The sequence below is a fragment of the Leptodactylus fuscus genome, chromosome 8 (assembly GCF_031893055.1).
Source record: "Leptodactylus fuscus isolate aLepFus1 chromosome 8, aLepFus1.hap2, whole genome shotgun sequence".
NCBI lineage: Eukaryota > Metazoa > Chordata > Amphibia > Anura > Leptodactylidae > Leptodactylus > Leptodactylus fuscus.
The window spans coordinates 40,704,251-40,716,784 of NC_134272.1; the positions used below are offsets into that span (position 1 = coordinate 40,704,251).

The window sequence follows — 12,534 nt, forward strand, 5'->3', positions numbered from 1 at the left end:
ACACCTCTGGGACAGCTTGTGACTAGAGATGAGCGAATAGTATTCGATCAAATACTACTATACTACTATACTATACTATCGTTCGAATACCACGCAGGAAAATTCCATTGAATTCAATTCAAAAACCTCCTCGTGCTCCTCATCCTGCTACTTCCTGAACTTGGAGGATCCAATGTGTCAAACTTTGGTTTCCATGGAAACCGGAACAACATTTCCGTTTTTTTCACATAGACTATAATAGTATTCGATATTCGATCGAATACTACTCGCTCATCTCTACTAGTGATGTTTTGCTGCTACATTTGCTGATGTGTGTCTCGACCTGCACTAGGTTAGTAAGGTACGCCAAGTGTATAGCTAGAGCCGGACAGGCCTAGGTTTTTCTTTTGTTTGTTTTTGTTTGCTTGGTGTTTTTTTGTGAATAAAACACCCCTGGATTTTAAACCCACTGCCTTTCTGAACTGTTTCATTGCCATTTCCCAACCGTGTGAGCTGGACCCCCTACACCTCCAAAAGCTCATTGGCGCTCCATCCCTTCTGTGTCTCGCTGTGTGCCCATATATCAGTTTACACCCACAAGTGAGGTACTATGGTAGTTGGGAGAACTTGCATAACAAATTGAGGGATGTATTTTATCCTTTAACCCCTAGTGAATGTGTAAAGAAAATGAAACGTGTAAATTTCACCTCCATTTTGTATTAATTCCTGTTAAGGCCCCCCCCCAACCAACACCGAAGACCTCGACCGACCCCCTCTTCCGCACTCTATTATGTCCCTTAAAGAGGACCTTTCACCACTTTTGGGCACATGCAGTGTTATATACTGCCAGAAAGCCGACAGTGCGCTGAGTTCAGCGCACTGTCGGCTTTCCCGATCTGTGCCCGGTGTAAAGAGCTTACGGTGCCGGTACCGTAGTGCTCTATGGTCAGAAGGGCATTTCTGACCATTAGCCAGAGACGTCCTTCTGCCTTGCGACGCCTATCACGCTGTGCTGTGGAGCTGGGAGGAACTCCCCCCTCCCTCCCTGATAATACTTGTACTATGGACGAGCTGTGTGAGCAGAGGGAGGGGGGCGTTCCTTCCCGCTCCACAGTACAGCGCGATAGGCGCCGCGAGGCAGAAGGACGTCTCTGGCTAATGGTCAGAAACGCCCTTCTGACCATAGAGCACTACGGTACCGGCACCGTAAGCTCTTTACACCGGGCACAGATCGGGAAAGCTGACAGTGCGCTGAACTCAGCGCACTGTCGGCTTTCTGGCAGTATATAACACTGCCTGTGCCCAAAAGTGGTGAAAGGTCCTCTTTAAGTAAGCCCTGCACACAGTATTATGTCCATTAGTGGCCCCTGCACACAGTATTATGTCCCTTAGTGGCCCCTGCACACAGTATTATCCCCCAGTGTCCCCTGCACACAGTATTATAGCCCATAGTGGACACCCATAAACAATTATTATACTCTGGGGTCTTTTCAGACCCCAGAGTATAATAATCAGAGACCCGGGGGAATAAAAACATAAAAAATTACTGTTTCTTACCTGTCTCCCGGCTCCTACGCTGTCTTCTCCGCTGCCGTTCTTCTTCTATGATGTCGGACGTCACATGACCCGGGAAGCAGGCCGGGTTCATGTGATGTCAGAGACGTCAGACAACTAGGAAGGAGGCCTGGCAGGAACGTGGAGAGGTAAGTAACAGTGTTTTTTATGTTCCCTTACCTCTCTCGTTCCGCCGATCATCATACTCGGGGGGATATGTTATTACCTTTAGCCACCCTGTCTCTGTACAGCTCATCTACAGGGGTCCTGGCGGTGGGCCCCTAAAAACAATTCCACTGGTGGGCCCTAGACACCCCAGTCCGACACTGATTGTGAGCTCTACGTGGGGCTCACAATCTACATTTAAAAAAAAACAAAAAAAAAACCTCCCATTGAATTCAATGGATACCTTTTTCCGCGAGCAGTTTGTTCCTGCTCACGGAAAAAAGAAGCGACATTTCTTGACACGGATGTCCGCAGCGCAACACTCCCTAGGACTAGGACCATTCATTTGGGCCTAATCCAGAGCAGAATGCTGCGATTGAATGCCAGTGCACTGTATGCACTGCACTGGCATCCAGTCGTGGCTACCCGTCTTTTGGACCGAACTCTGATTCTTTATGTTTAAAGTTCAGGCTGTACTAAATTCCCTCTGAGCAGGCGGCTTAACAGCCAACCCAAAAAAGTGCGCTTTGGGACTGGAAGAGGCCAGATATCTAGGGTATATAATTGAAAGAGGGGTAATAAAACCCCAGGTTAACAAAGTGGCCTTGGCTTTTAAATAATAAGCAAGTAAGGGCTTTCCTAGGAATCGTGGGCTATTACCACAGGTTCATCCCAAATTTTGGTACTATTGCAGTCCCACTGACAGATCTAACTAAGGGGGGTTCTGTCATGGTTAAATAGAGTGACGAGGCTTAGGGGGCATTCCAGGAGGGAAGTGATCAGTGTCATGTGTTCCTCTGAGGGTCTGTACACACAGAGTTTTTTGCAGGCAGATTTTGACGCGGAATCCACCTCAAAATCCGCCTGCAAAAATGTTTCCCATTCATTTCAATGGTAGAAAACAAAAGAGAGACACCGAGCGCTCTGAGTGTAGTATTAATATTGAAAAGAATGGTCAAATGAGGTAAGTGAACCAGTTGGCCTCTCACCTGAAGAGTTTGTGATGGTCACAGCCTCTACAGTCACGTTTTGAGTGAAGATCCAGGTGGGAGTGGCAGCAGAACCAGCGAAATCTCCGGTTAACCGGAGAGGGAAGGTAAAATACTAAAAGGCACGGGTCCGCGCTCACTGGTAGGTCTTATATAATAGTAGGAAGATCAAATGTTGTAGTAGAAGACAAATTCTTTTTATTGTAAAACGATTAAAGAGCACGACGCGTTTCGGACCACCACGGGTCCTTTCTCAAGTGCAGGTATAGCTAAAAAACAATTATATACAAAAAACAGTAATAAATAAAAACTTTCTCAAAGAGGAGAAAACAATGCACCAAGCTCATCCAGCATAGTTAAAACTAATTGTGGACACTATTTGTAGCAACAAAAATGAGTATAGTAAACATTAACAGAAAAATTCAAGAATCTATTCTCTCTGTCACATCCAAACCGGTTCACCCTATAGATATATTGAAGTCTCAATTTCCCAATGCAAGGGAATGTACCTCCTTACAACTACCTAGTATGGCTTTTCAGTCAGAGATCTGTACGACCTCTCTAACTATCACTGTGGAAACCCCCTCGGGGACATCCACCAGGTCTCACCATACACCAACTGTTAGACACATCACATCACATGAAGGATTGAATATTTCTGTTCATCCCATCTCCAACGGCGACTCCTTAGTTGATGAATGGGAAGACTCCCTTATGGGTGCTCAAAAAGTCCCCCTACCCAACTCCCCTCTATCCAATACTCAAATGAACTATTCCATGACACTGACAGAAGGCGTTCCTCAAAATTCCTTCACCTCGGTGTCTTTTTTACCCCTTCCTCAGCCCAAAACAGACATACCTACAATATCAGAACTAAAACACCCTCCCATAACTTTTCATGTCCAAGAGAACCCCCTTCTCCACAAAATCACAGATTATTTTGTTCCCATCTCTCGCAAGAGAAGACTGGAGAACCCCTCCAATCCAGAAATTCAAAAAACTCAAAAAATAAACATGCTAGAGGCTGTAGAGGAGGGAGAGGGGCAAAATCCAGAGGAGTCTATAAGCCCGGACAGAAAGAAAATCAAAAACAAACGGGCAAATTGTGTCTACAACCTGTCCCAATATAAATTGAGTGCAGAACAGGTCAGTGTCCTAGCAAGAGGGTTATCCTTCTGCCCAGCACAAAAATCAAATCAAATTGATCTATTTGTGGATTTGAATACCTTCATACGACGTCTTACTCTGAAAAGACACTTTGCGATTGTGGGGGAACAACCCTGGGGCATGAACTTACATAAAAATAATAAAAACACTAAACCAATGGCAATATCCAATTCTACCAACAACGCTGGCCCATAAGGGACAGACATTTCAAGTAATAATCAAACAAAGATCCCGACTATGGACTCTACCCATCTTCATAATGAGCCACCACCGATCAGTACTACACTTAAGCCCAAATCTAATTTTGACCCTACTCATCACAGGGGGAGTAATATAGAAACCTTTTATTCTCTAGTTGCTTCTGATCTCAGACAATTAGACTCGGCCCCACCTAAGTATCCCAGTAATCTTTCAAGTAGTGAAAGAGGTGCCCTGCAAAGTCTTAAGGAGAATAGGGATATTGTGATCAGGAATGCAGACAAGGGGGGAGGGGTAGTGGTCCAAGACCGCCAGGTCTATCTTAATGAAGCCTTACGCATTTTATCAGACAAACAATATTACTCCACTCTAGATACAGATCTTTCAGTTAATCATATGGCGAAATATAAAAAACTAATAACTGATGCCCGTGTAGACGGCATTATTTCAGACAAAGAATACACATTTCTCAATATAAAGAATCCAACCTTAGCGCTTTTTTATCACTTACCCAAATTACACAGAGACCCAGTAAATCCCCCTGGGAGACCGATTATTTCCGGAGTCAACTCCATTACCAGGAATTTGTCTCAATATGTTGACTGCTGTTACAAAGGTATGTTACCACCTTACCATCCTATCTTTGAGATTCCACCAGCCTTATAGAGGATCTTTTACCGTTTACCTGGAGACCCAATTACAGATGGGCCACACTCGATGTCAGTGCCTTGTACAGTAATATTTCTCACGATTCTGGTATATCTGCAGTTGAATTTTTCCTTAAACAAGACACTGAATTACCCACTATACAACATAATTTCATATTAGAAGCCATCACTTTCATTTTACCTACATAACACGTTTGAATTCAATTCCCAAATTTATTTACAGACAAGAGGAATGGCAATGGGGACCCGTATGGCCCCCAGTTATGCCAATCACTTTATGGGAGTTTTTGAGAACTCACTCATATATTCCACACACCCTTGGTTAAATTGCATCAAGTACTACCATAGGTACATTGATGATCTTATACTCATTTGGTAAGGATCAGAGGAGTCTTTCGACTCATACTGTACTTTCCTTAATGATAATCAATATGGAATAAAATTGTCAGGCAAATCCGATGCTAAGCACATAGAATTTCTTGATCTCCAATTAACCAGTATGGATAATCGAATTCATACTAAAACATATTTTAAAACAGTCGACTGTAACAGTTTGTTGCATTATGATAGCCAGCATCACAACAAGTGGAAACAAAATATCCCATTTGGACAGTTTTGTTGGATTAGACGTAACTGCTGAAGTGATGCTGACTACAGGACTCAAAGTACTATTTTAACCAACAGATTAAAGGAAAAGAAATATCCACTCCAAATCAGACGAGCAGCTGAACTGAAGGCAGGTACCCTTTCCCAGGTTGACTGCCTAATCCCTAAATACAAACCAGAACGTAGTAACTACCACTGTAATTTTATAACTACTTTCAGTTCAATGCATAACAACATCCAAAATATATTAAATAAACACTGGCATGTAGTACTAAATGACCCCTTCCTGGGAGTGATTCTGCCCGTACAACCGGGAATCACCTACAGGAGGGCTAGGTCATTAAAAAACTTATTAGCACCTAGTCGCTTAAAGAGGACCTTTCATCAAGTTGGGCACAGGCAGTTCTATATACTGCTGGAAAGCTGACAGTGCGCTGAATTCAGCGCACTGTCGGCTTTCCCGATCTGTTCTCCGGGTAAAGCGCTATCGGTCCCGGTACCGTAGCGCTTTACAGTCAGAAGGGCGTTTCTGACACTTAGCCAGGGACGCCCTTCTGCCCAGCAGCGCCTATCGCGCTGTACTGTGGAGCGGGGAGGAACGCCTCCTCCCCTCCTGATAATACTCGTCTATGGACGAGCACTGTGAGCATAGGGAGGGGGCGTTCCTCTGCGCTCACACTGTACAGCGCGATAGGCGCTGCTGGGCAGAAGGGCGTCCCTGGCTAAGTGTCAGAAACGCCCTTCTGACTGTAAAGCGCTACGGTACCGGGACCGATAGCGCTTTACCCGGGGAACAGATCGGGAAAGCCGACAGTGCGCTGAATTCTGTGCACTGTCAGCTTTCCAGCAGTATATAGAACTGCCTGTGCCCAATCTGATGAAAGGTCCTCTTTAAGATCCATCAATGATAACATTACCACAGCCATCAATACCCATATGGGGAGTTTCTCATGTAAGAACTCACGATGCAAATGTTGTCTCTCCATACAACATGGACTCACACATATTCACAGTTTTACCATGGGAGATACTTTTGAAATACAACATTACTTAGACTGTTCATCGTCTTGGGTCATCTAGGTACTGGAGTGCCCATGTGGCCTCCAGTACGTGGGTCGTACCACCAGACCCCTTAGACAACGTGTCAGCCAACATAGATGTAATGTAAATAATGGCTTCAATAAACATAGTGTATCACACCATGCCTCACTGTATCACCATAAAGATTTCTCGGGTTTTAGAATTACACCAATAGATATGGTTCCTCCTTCAATACCAGATAGACTTCATAATCTCAATAGGAAAGAAATGTTCTGGATGTTTAGGTTAAATACACTCCAACCAGCCGGTCTCAATATAGCATCTGAGGATGTCACTAAAAGTTGAAATCATCATTCATTACCATTAAATTTAGTTCTACATACATCCTCATACATGTGTATTCAACTATGTATTTAGAGGTGCTTTTCGAACACCTATACCAGATCTAGCCCTTCAATAGTTATCAATAGTTTTTCAAGTTCACATTTTATATCCCCGTATTTTGCCTAGTCTAATTGGTCAAGCTATTTACATATAACCTACAAAGTCACCAATTTTCATTTCACTACATTTTTATTTCACCACATTTTTATTATATTCACACATTCATTGGTATCTGATCCATGAATCCCCCCCCCCCATTATTGTTACCATATAAATTTTTAAAGCAAATTCTTCTTAACCAGTAGGATTCTCAGTTTATGACCTGTTGGGATATGGTCACAGAACAACATGGGCTATACTTTCTTTTTTCCTTTTTATTTTTTCCTTAGTCACTGTAATGGGTCCACATGAAGTTAATCCCCTTCCTTCTCTTTAATAATTTAATACCGAGGTATCTGGACATCCGAGCATCCCACTGGAGCGGAGGTTCTATTTACCGCACATGCGTGCCCTCTTTGGGCGGACGCATGCGCGTGTGGACCGGCCCGTTTCTTTCCTTTCCACTGCGCATGCGAGTCTTCTCCAGAGGCGACGCATGCGCATTTGTGTCAATAATTTTTCTGCTGGAACGCACATGCTCGTCAGGACCGGCGCATGCGCTGTCCAGTCTCAAAGACGCCGCATTACGCGCGGGGAGTGGTTCAAATAGACTGAGTACGGGTCGGGCGGACATGCATCTCGCCCGGCTGACTCAGGTAAGACATTGTATCTTTTATTTCATTACAAATGGTCAATATAAATGGTCTACATTATTCATTTAACATCATCAGCTGTACACACACGTTCTAAGAATCTCTAAAGGGATAAGTTCTTACAACAGCTATTATTAAAAACACATCCTTACTGCAATTGTAAAATTGATGTTGTCATCACCTTATATATTCCTTCCTCTAATACATACTAACTGTTGGTGTGTGATGTATGTGCACACATATATATAGTTCTATAGGAACAAAACTTGATTCTGATATTAGAACAAAAGACTATTCATTTTATGCTCTATGATATACTATGGACTGCTCTTCTATTTTATTACTACATAATGGTGATGTTTTTATTATTATACTTTTTTATTGTCTTGTTTCTCATTTCTATGACAGAATTCAATTGTATATTTTAAAGAAAATATTTTTCTGTTAACTGTAACAACCAATGGGACATGTTTACTCATTTTTGTTGCTACAAATAGTGTCCACAATTAGGTTTATCTATGCTGGATGAGCTTGGTGGATTGTTTTCTCCTCTTTGAGAAAGTTTTTATTTATTACTGTTTTTTGTATATAATTGTTTTTTAGCTATACCTGCACTTGAGAAAGGACCCGTGGTGGTCCGAAACGCGTCATGCTCTCTAATAGTTTTACAATAAAAAGAATTTGTCTTTTGATCTTCCTACTATTATCTAAGACCTACCAGTGAGCGCGGACCTGTGCCTTTTAGTATTCATTTCAATGGGAGCCACTTACCGTATTTTTCGGACTATAAGACGCACTTTTTTTCCCCAAAATTTCGGAGGAAAATGAGGGTGCGTCTTATAGTCTGAATGTGGGTTTGCAGCATGGCCGCGCTACTGTCACCGCTGGTTTTCTTCAGCGGCAGTAGCGCGGCAATCTGCAGGCCCCGGCAGCTAAGACACTCCCCGGCATCTGCTCTAATAGACCGGCAGATGCCGGGGAGTGTCTTAGCTGCCGGGGCCTGCAGATTGCCGCGCTACTGCCACCGCTGGTTTTCTTCAGCGGCAGGAGTGTGACAATCTGCAGGTCCCGGCAGCTAAGACACTCCCCGGCATCCGCCGGTCTATTACAGCAGATGCCGGGGACTGTCTTAGCTGCCGGGGCCTGCAGATTGCCGCACTACTGCCGCTGAAGAAAACCAGCGGTGGCAGTAGCGAGGCCATGCTGCAAACCCACTCCTCCTCCGCAGGTCCCGGCAGTCAGTTAGCCCCCCCCCCCCACCGGCCCCATACCTTCAGTGATGCAGGCCGGCTCCTGCACGGCGAGGCCGCAGGAGCCGGCCTGTTCCGATGACAGCCGGGAGCTAATGAAGGCTCCCAGGCCTGTCATCGCTATATATTACTATCGCGGCTGGTCTATGACCCTCCGCGATAGTAATGTATAGAATCTCCCATAGACGGCAATACACTTGTATTGCCGTCTATGGGACTTGCAATCAAATGATTGCAGGTTCAAGCCCCCTAGGCGGGGGATATTAAAATAGTAAAAAAAAAAAAAAAAAAAATCCCACTTAAAAAAAATATAATAAAAAATAAAATAAATAAAAGTTCACCTCCTTTCCCTAGAATACATATAAAAGTATAACATTACTGTGAAACATACACATTAGGTATCCCTGTGTCTGAAAATGCCCTGTCTACTAATATTTTTATGTACAGTGAACGTCAAAATCAAAAGTGCTAAACCGCCGGGTTTTTCTCTCTGTTTTGCCTCTGAATTAAATAAAAGGTGATCTAAGCAATAAACATTTCCCAAAATGGTATATCTAAAAAGTACACCTGGCCCCACAAAAAAAACGCCCTATACATCCCCGTACAGCTGCAGGGTCACCTGTCAATGTGGCCTTGCAGCTGTTCCAAAACTACAACTCCCATATATTAAATATTTTACCATTTTTTGCCTGAAAATTTTTTTTCCCTATTTTTCTCCTCTAAAACCTGGGTGCGTCTTATAGTCCGGTGCTTTTCCACTAGCATTTTTGGTTTGCAAAACCCATGGGATGTCAATAGGAGGTGGAAAAACCGCAACATGGTTTTATGTACTTTTTGCAAAAACCACTTCAAAAACAGCTAGTGTTTTTTAAAGAGACTTTCCAGGTCCCATACACTGTGCTGGAGCAAAAAAAAAAAAAATGCGACGACAACCGCATAAAAAAACACAACAAAAAAATGCATCATGTAAAAAACTGCATCAAAAACAGTTTCCCGAATCAGAGGTTTTCAGCTTGCAAAAACCTCAGTGTGAACATACCCTAAAGGCCTATTTACATCGATAGTATCAATCATTGTTATAATTTGTTGCCTTGAGTGAATGTAATGATAATTGGCCATTGTGAATGAAGAAGCACCTTCCAAAAATTAAAAAAAAAAAAAAAAAAGACTTTTACAGCAACATATTTACATAGTAAAGTGAGAAAAAAAATAAGATTCAGTACCTTTCCACCTGATAACTTCTTTGCACTTTCAAACAGTTCATCAATGTGTGATGTAAATGACATAAAATCCGGTATGACAAATTTTCTTCGAAATGCTTGTGTTAGTAGCACAATGTTACTCTGTACACACCTATGATAAAAAGAAAAAAATACATTTAGGTGTAAACCTAGAAATAAAATGTTAAATAAATTGTAAAATATTTTTTAACAAACATGTAATAAAAACCAAAACATTCCATGGTGTGCTTATGTTAGGCAGGAAATATGGGTTAAATTTTTATACAAAACAGGATTTACCATATGTAAATAGATCTGTACGAGATCTGTAAATGTTTGAATACATTAAAATCAACAATTTAATATATTATGTATCACAGAACGAAACAAACCATGTACAAATCACATCAATAAATGAAAAATATGCACTCCTAGGTTTTTAAAATTGTGTATTGCTTATTTTTGCATCAATGATGGCAGTCGGTCTCTTAAAGGAAATCAGTGGGCACTATTTGAAGCACTAAACAACCCACAGGTCTTTTATGGATTGCCCAGTTACAAAGCCATCCGTACTCCCAATAAAAAAAATAAAGCTTTATACTCACCCTGGTCCTGTATTCCTCATGTTGGAGCAGCACTTCACAGAAATGTACACCTCGGCATCAATGCACATAACGATACCTCCAGCACTTGTGCCGTGAAGCCAAATTGTACAGCCTCAGCTTCATTGAAGAACTGCACAGGAACCGGGAGCCCAATGAGACTCATCTCTAGTAGGGTTGAGCGATCGGGATCTTTTCCAATGGGATAGAGGTCGGAGGTTATTACCCACAATGCTTGGCTACTGGCAAATCATTGTGGGAAAAGCTATAGTATCAGATGAGCGAGTACTATTCAAAACTCCCGTTTCAAATAGCGGAATGGAATGGCTGCGTCCATTCATTCCTATGGGAGCGTACTACTCTTCTGTTTCCTCCCTGCTTTGCTGTATACTCAGCTCTGCTACATCTCATATGTAGCAGAGCTGAGTATATGGTAAAACTGGAACAAAGCAGAAGAGTGGCAGGCTGCGGTAAATCACTCTGTGCTGCACTGCTGTGAGGACGACGAGGCACTCGCCATATAATAAGCCATGGCTGAAGTTCGCGAGTAGATAGATACTACTAAACATTGACTTGTCTATCTGCTCTTCTGCTTCGTCCCTGCTTTACCGTATACTCAGCTCTGCTACATCTGAGATAAAATGCAAGGAATAACTATGTATAAGGAGGGCTGCGCGGAAATTCCAGACTGATAGGATATGCAAAATGTGAGAAGTTGAGTAAAAACATCCAGCATGCCGAAAATTCTTAAATAATAAAATATAACTGTTACTTCATAGCAAGTTAAAACATCTTACAACATGGATCCAGGATAAGAAGACAAGAAAATCCTACGCGTTTCGAAACCTACATTGCGGTCTCTTAGTCATAGCATGAATGATACCAATCTGGAACTGTATATGAACACTCCAACAAACCCCACCCAACATTCAAAAATTATCTCAATTGATTCCATCCGTGTGAAAGCTGTCAAGTCCAACATTAAAGGTGCAGTCATATTAGATATAGTGCACCTAAACATGATACACAGCAGTCAATCCCAACAATATTCTATAATAGAGATGAGCGAACAGTGTTCTATCGAACACATGTTCGATCGGATATCAGGCTGTTCGATGTGTTCTATTCAAATCGAACATCACGTGGCAAACTCCAAAAAAATTTGATTCCCCTCCCACCTTCCCTGGCGCTTTTTTTTGCACCAATAACAGCGCAGGGGAGGTGGGACAGGAACTACGACACCGGAGGCATCGAAAAAAAATCGGAAAAAGTCATTGGCTGCCGAAATCAGGTGACCTCCATTTTAGACGAATAGTGGATTTAAAATCCGGGTCATATGAGAATGTGAACTTTGTGACAAAGAGACAGGGATAGCTGTACAGGCAGGGATAGCTAGGGATAACCTTTATTTAGGTAGGAATGTTATTAAAAATAACTTTTTGGGGCTCTATCGGGTGTGTAATTGTGATTTTTGTGACATAAACTTTTCCCCATAGGAATGCATTGGCCAGCGCTGATTGGCCAGAGTACGGAATTCGACCAATCAGCGCTGGCTTTGCTGGAGGAGGCGGAGTCTAAGATCGCTCCACACCAGTCTCCATTCAGGTCCGACCTTAGACTCCGCCTCCTCCGGCAGAGCCAGCGCTGATTGGCCGAAGGCTGGCCAATGCATTCCTATTGGTAGCAGTGCTGAGCCAGTTCTTCTCAACTACACCGTGTGCCGGTCAGCCCATCTGATATAGCAGAGCCCATCTGATATAGCAGAGCCTTCGGCCAATCAGCGCTGGCTCTGCCGGAGGAGGCGGAGTCTAAGGTCGTACCTGAATGGAGACTGGTGTGGAGCCATCTTAGACTCCGCCTCCTCCAGCAGAGCCAGCGCTGATTGGTCGAATTCCGTACTCTGGCCAATCAGCGCTGGCCAATGCATTCCTATGGGGAAAAGTTAGCTTGCGAAAATCG

General features: G+C 43.0%; 1 protein-coding gene across 2 annotated transcripts in view; it reads right to left on the reverse strand.

The window, feature by feature from the left end:
• GLS (glutaminase) overlaps window positions 1-12,534 on the reverse strand; it is a 267,993-nt gene that overhangs the window by 180,796 nt on the left and 74,663 nt on the right. For both annotated transcript variants that reach the window (XM_075285137.1, XM_075285138.1), the window contains exon 4: window positions 9,977-10,106. In XM_075285137.1, coding sequence (XP_075141238.1) covers window positions 9,977-10,106 — 130 coding nt within the window. The remainder of the gene's footprint in view (window positions 1-9,976; window positions 10,107-12,534) is intronic.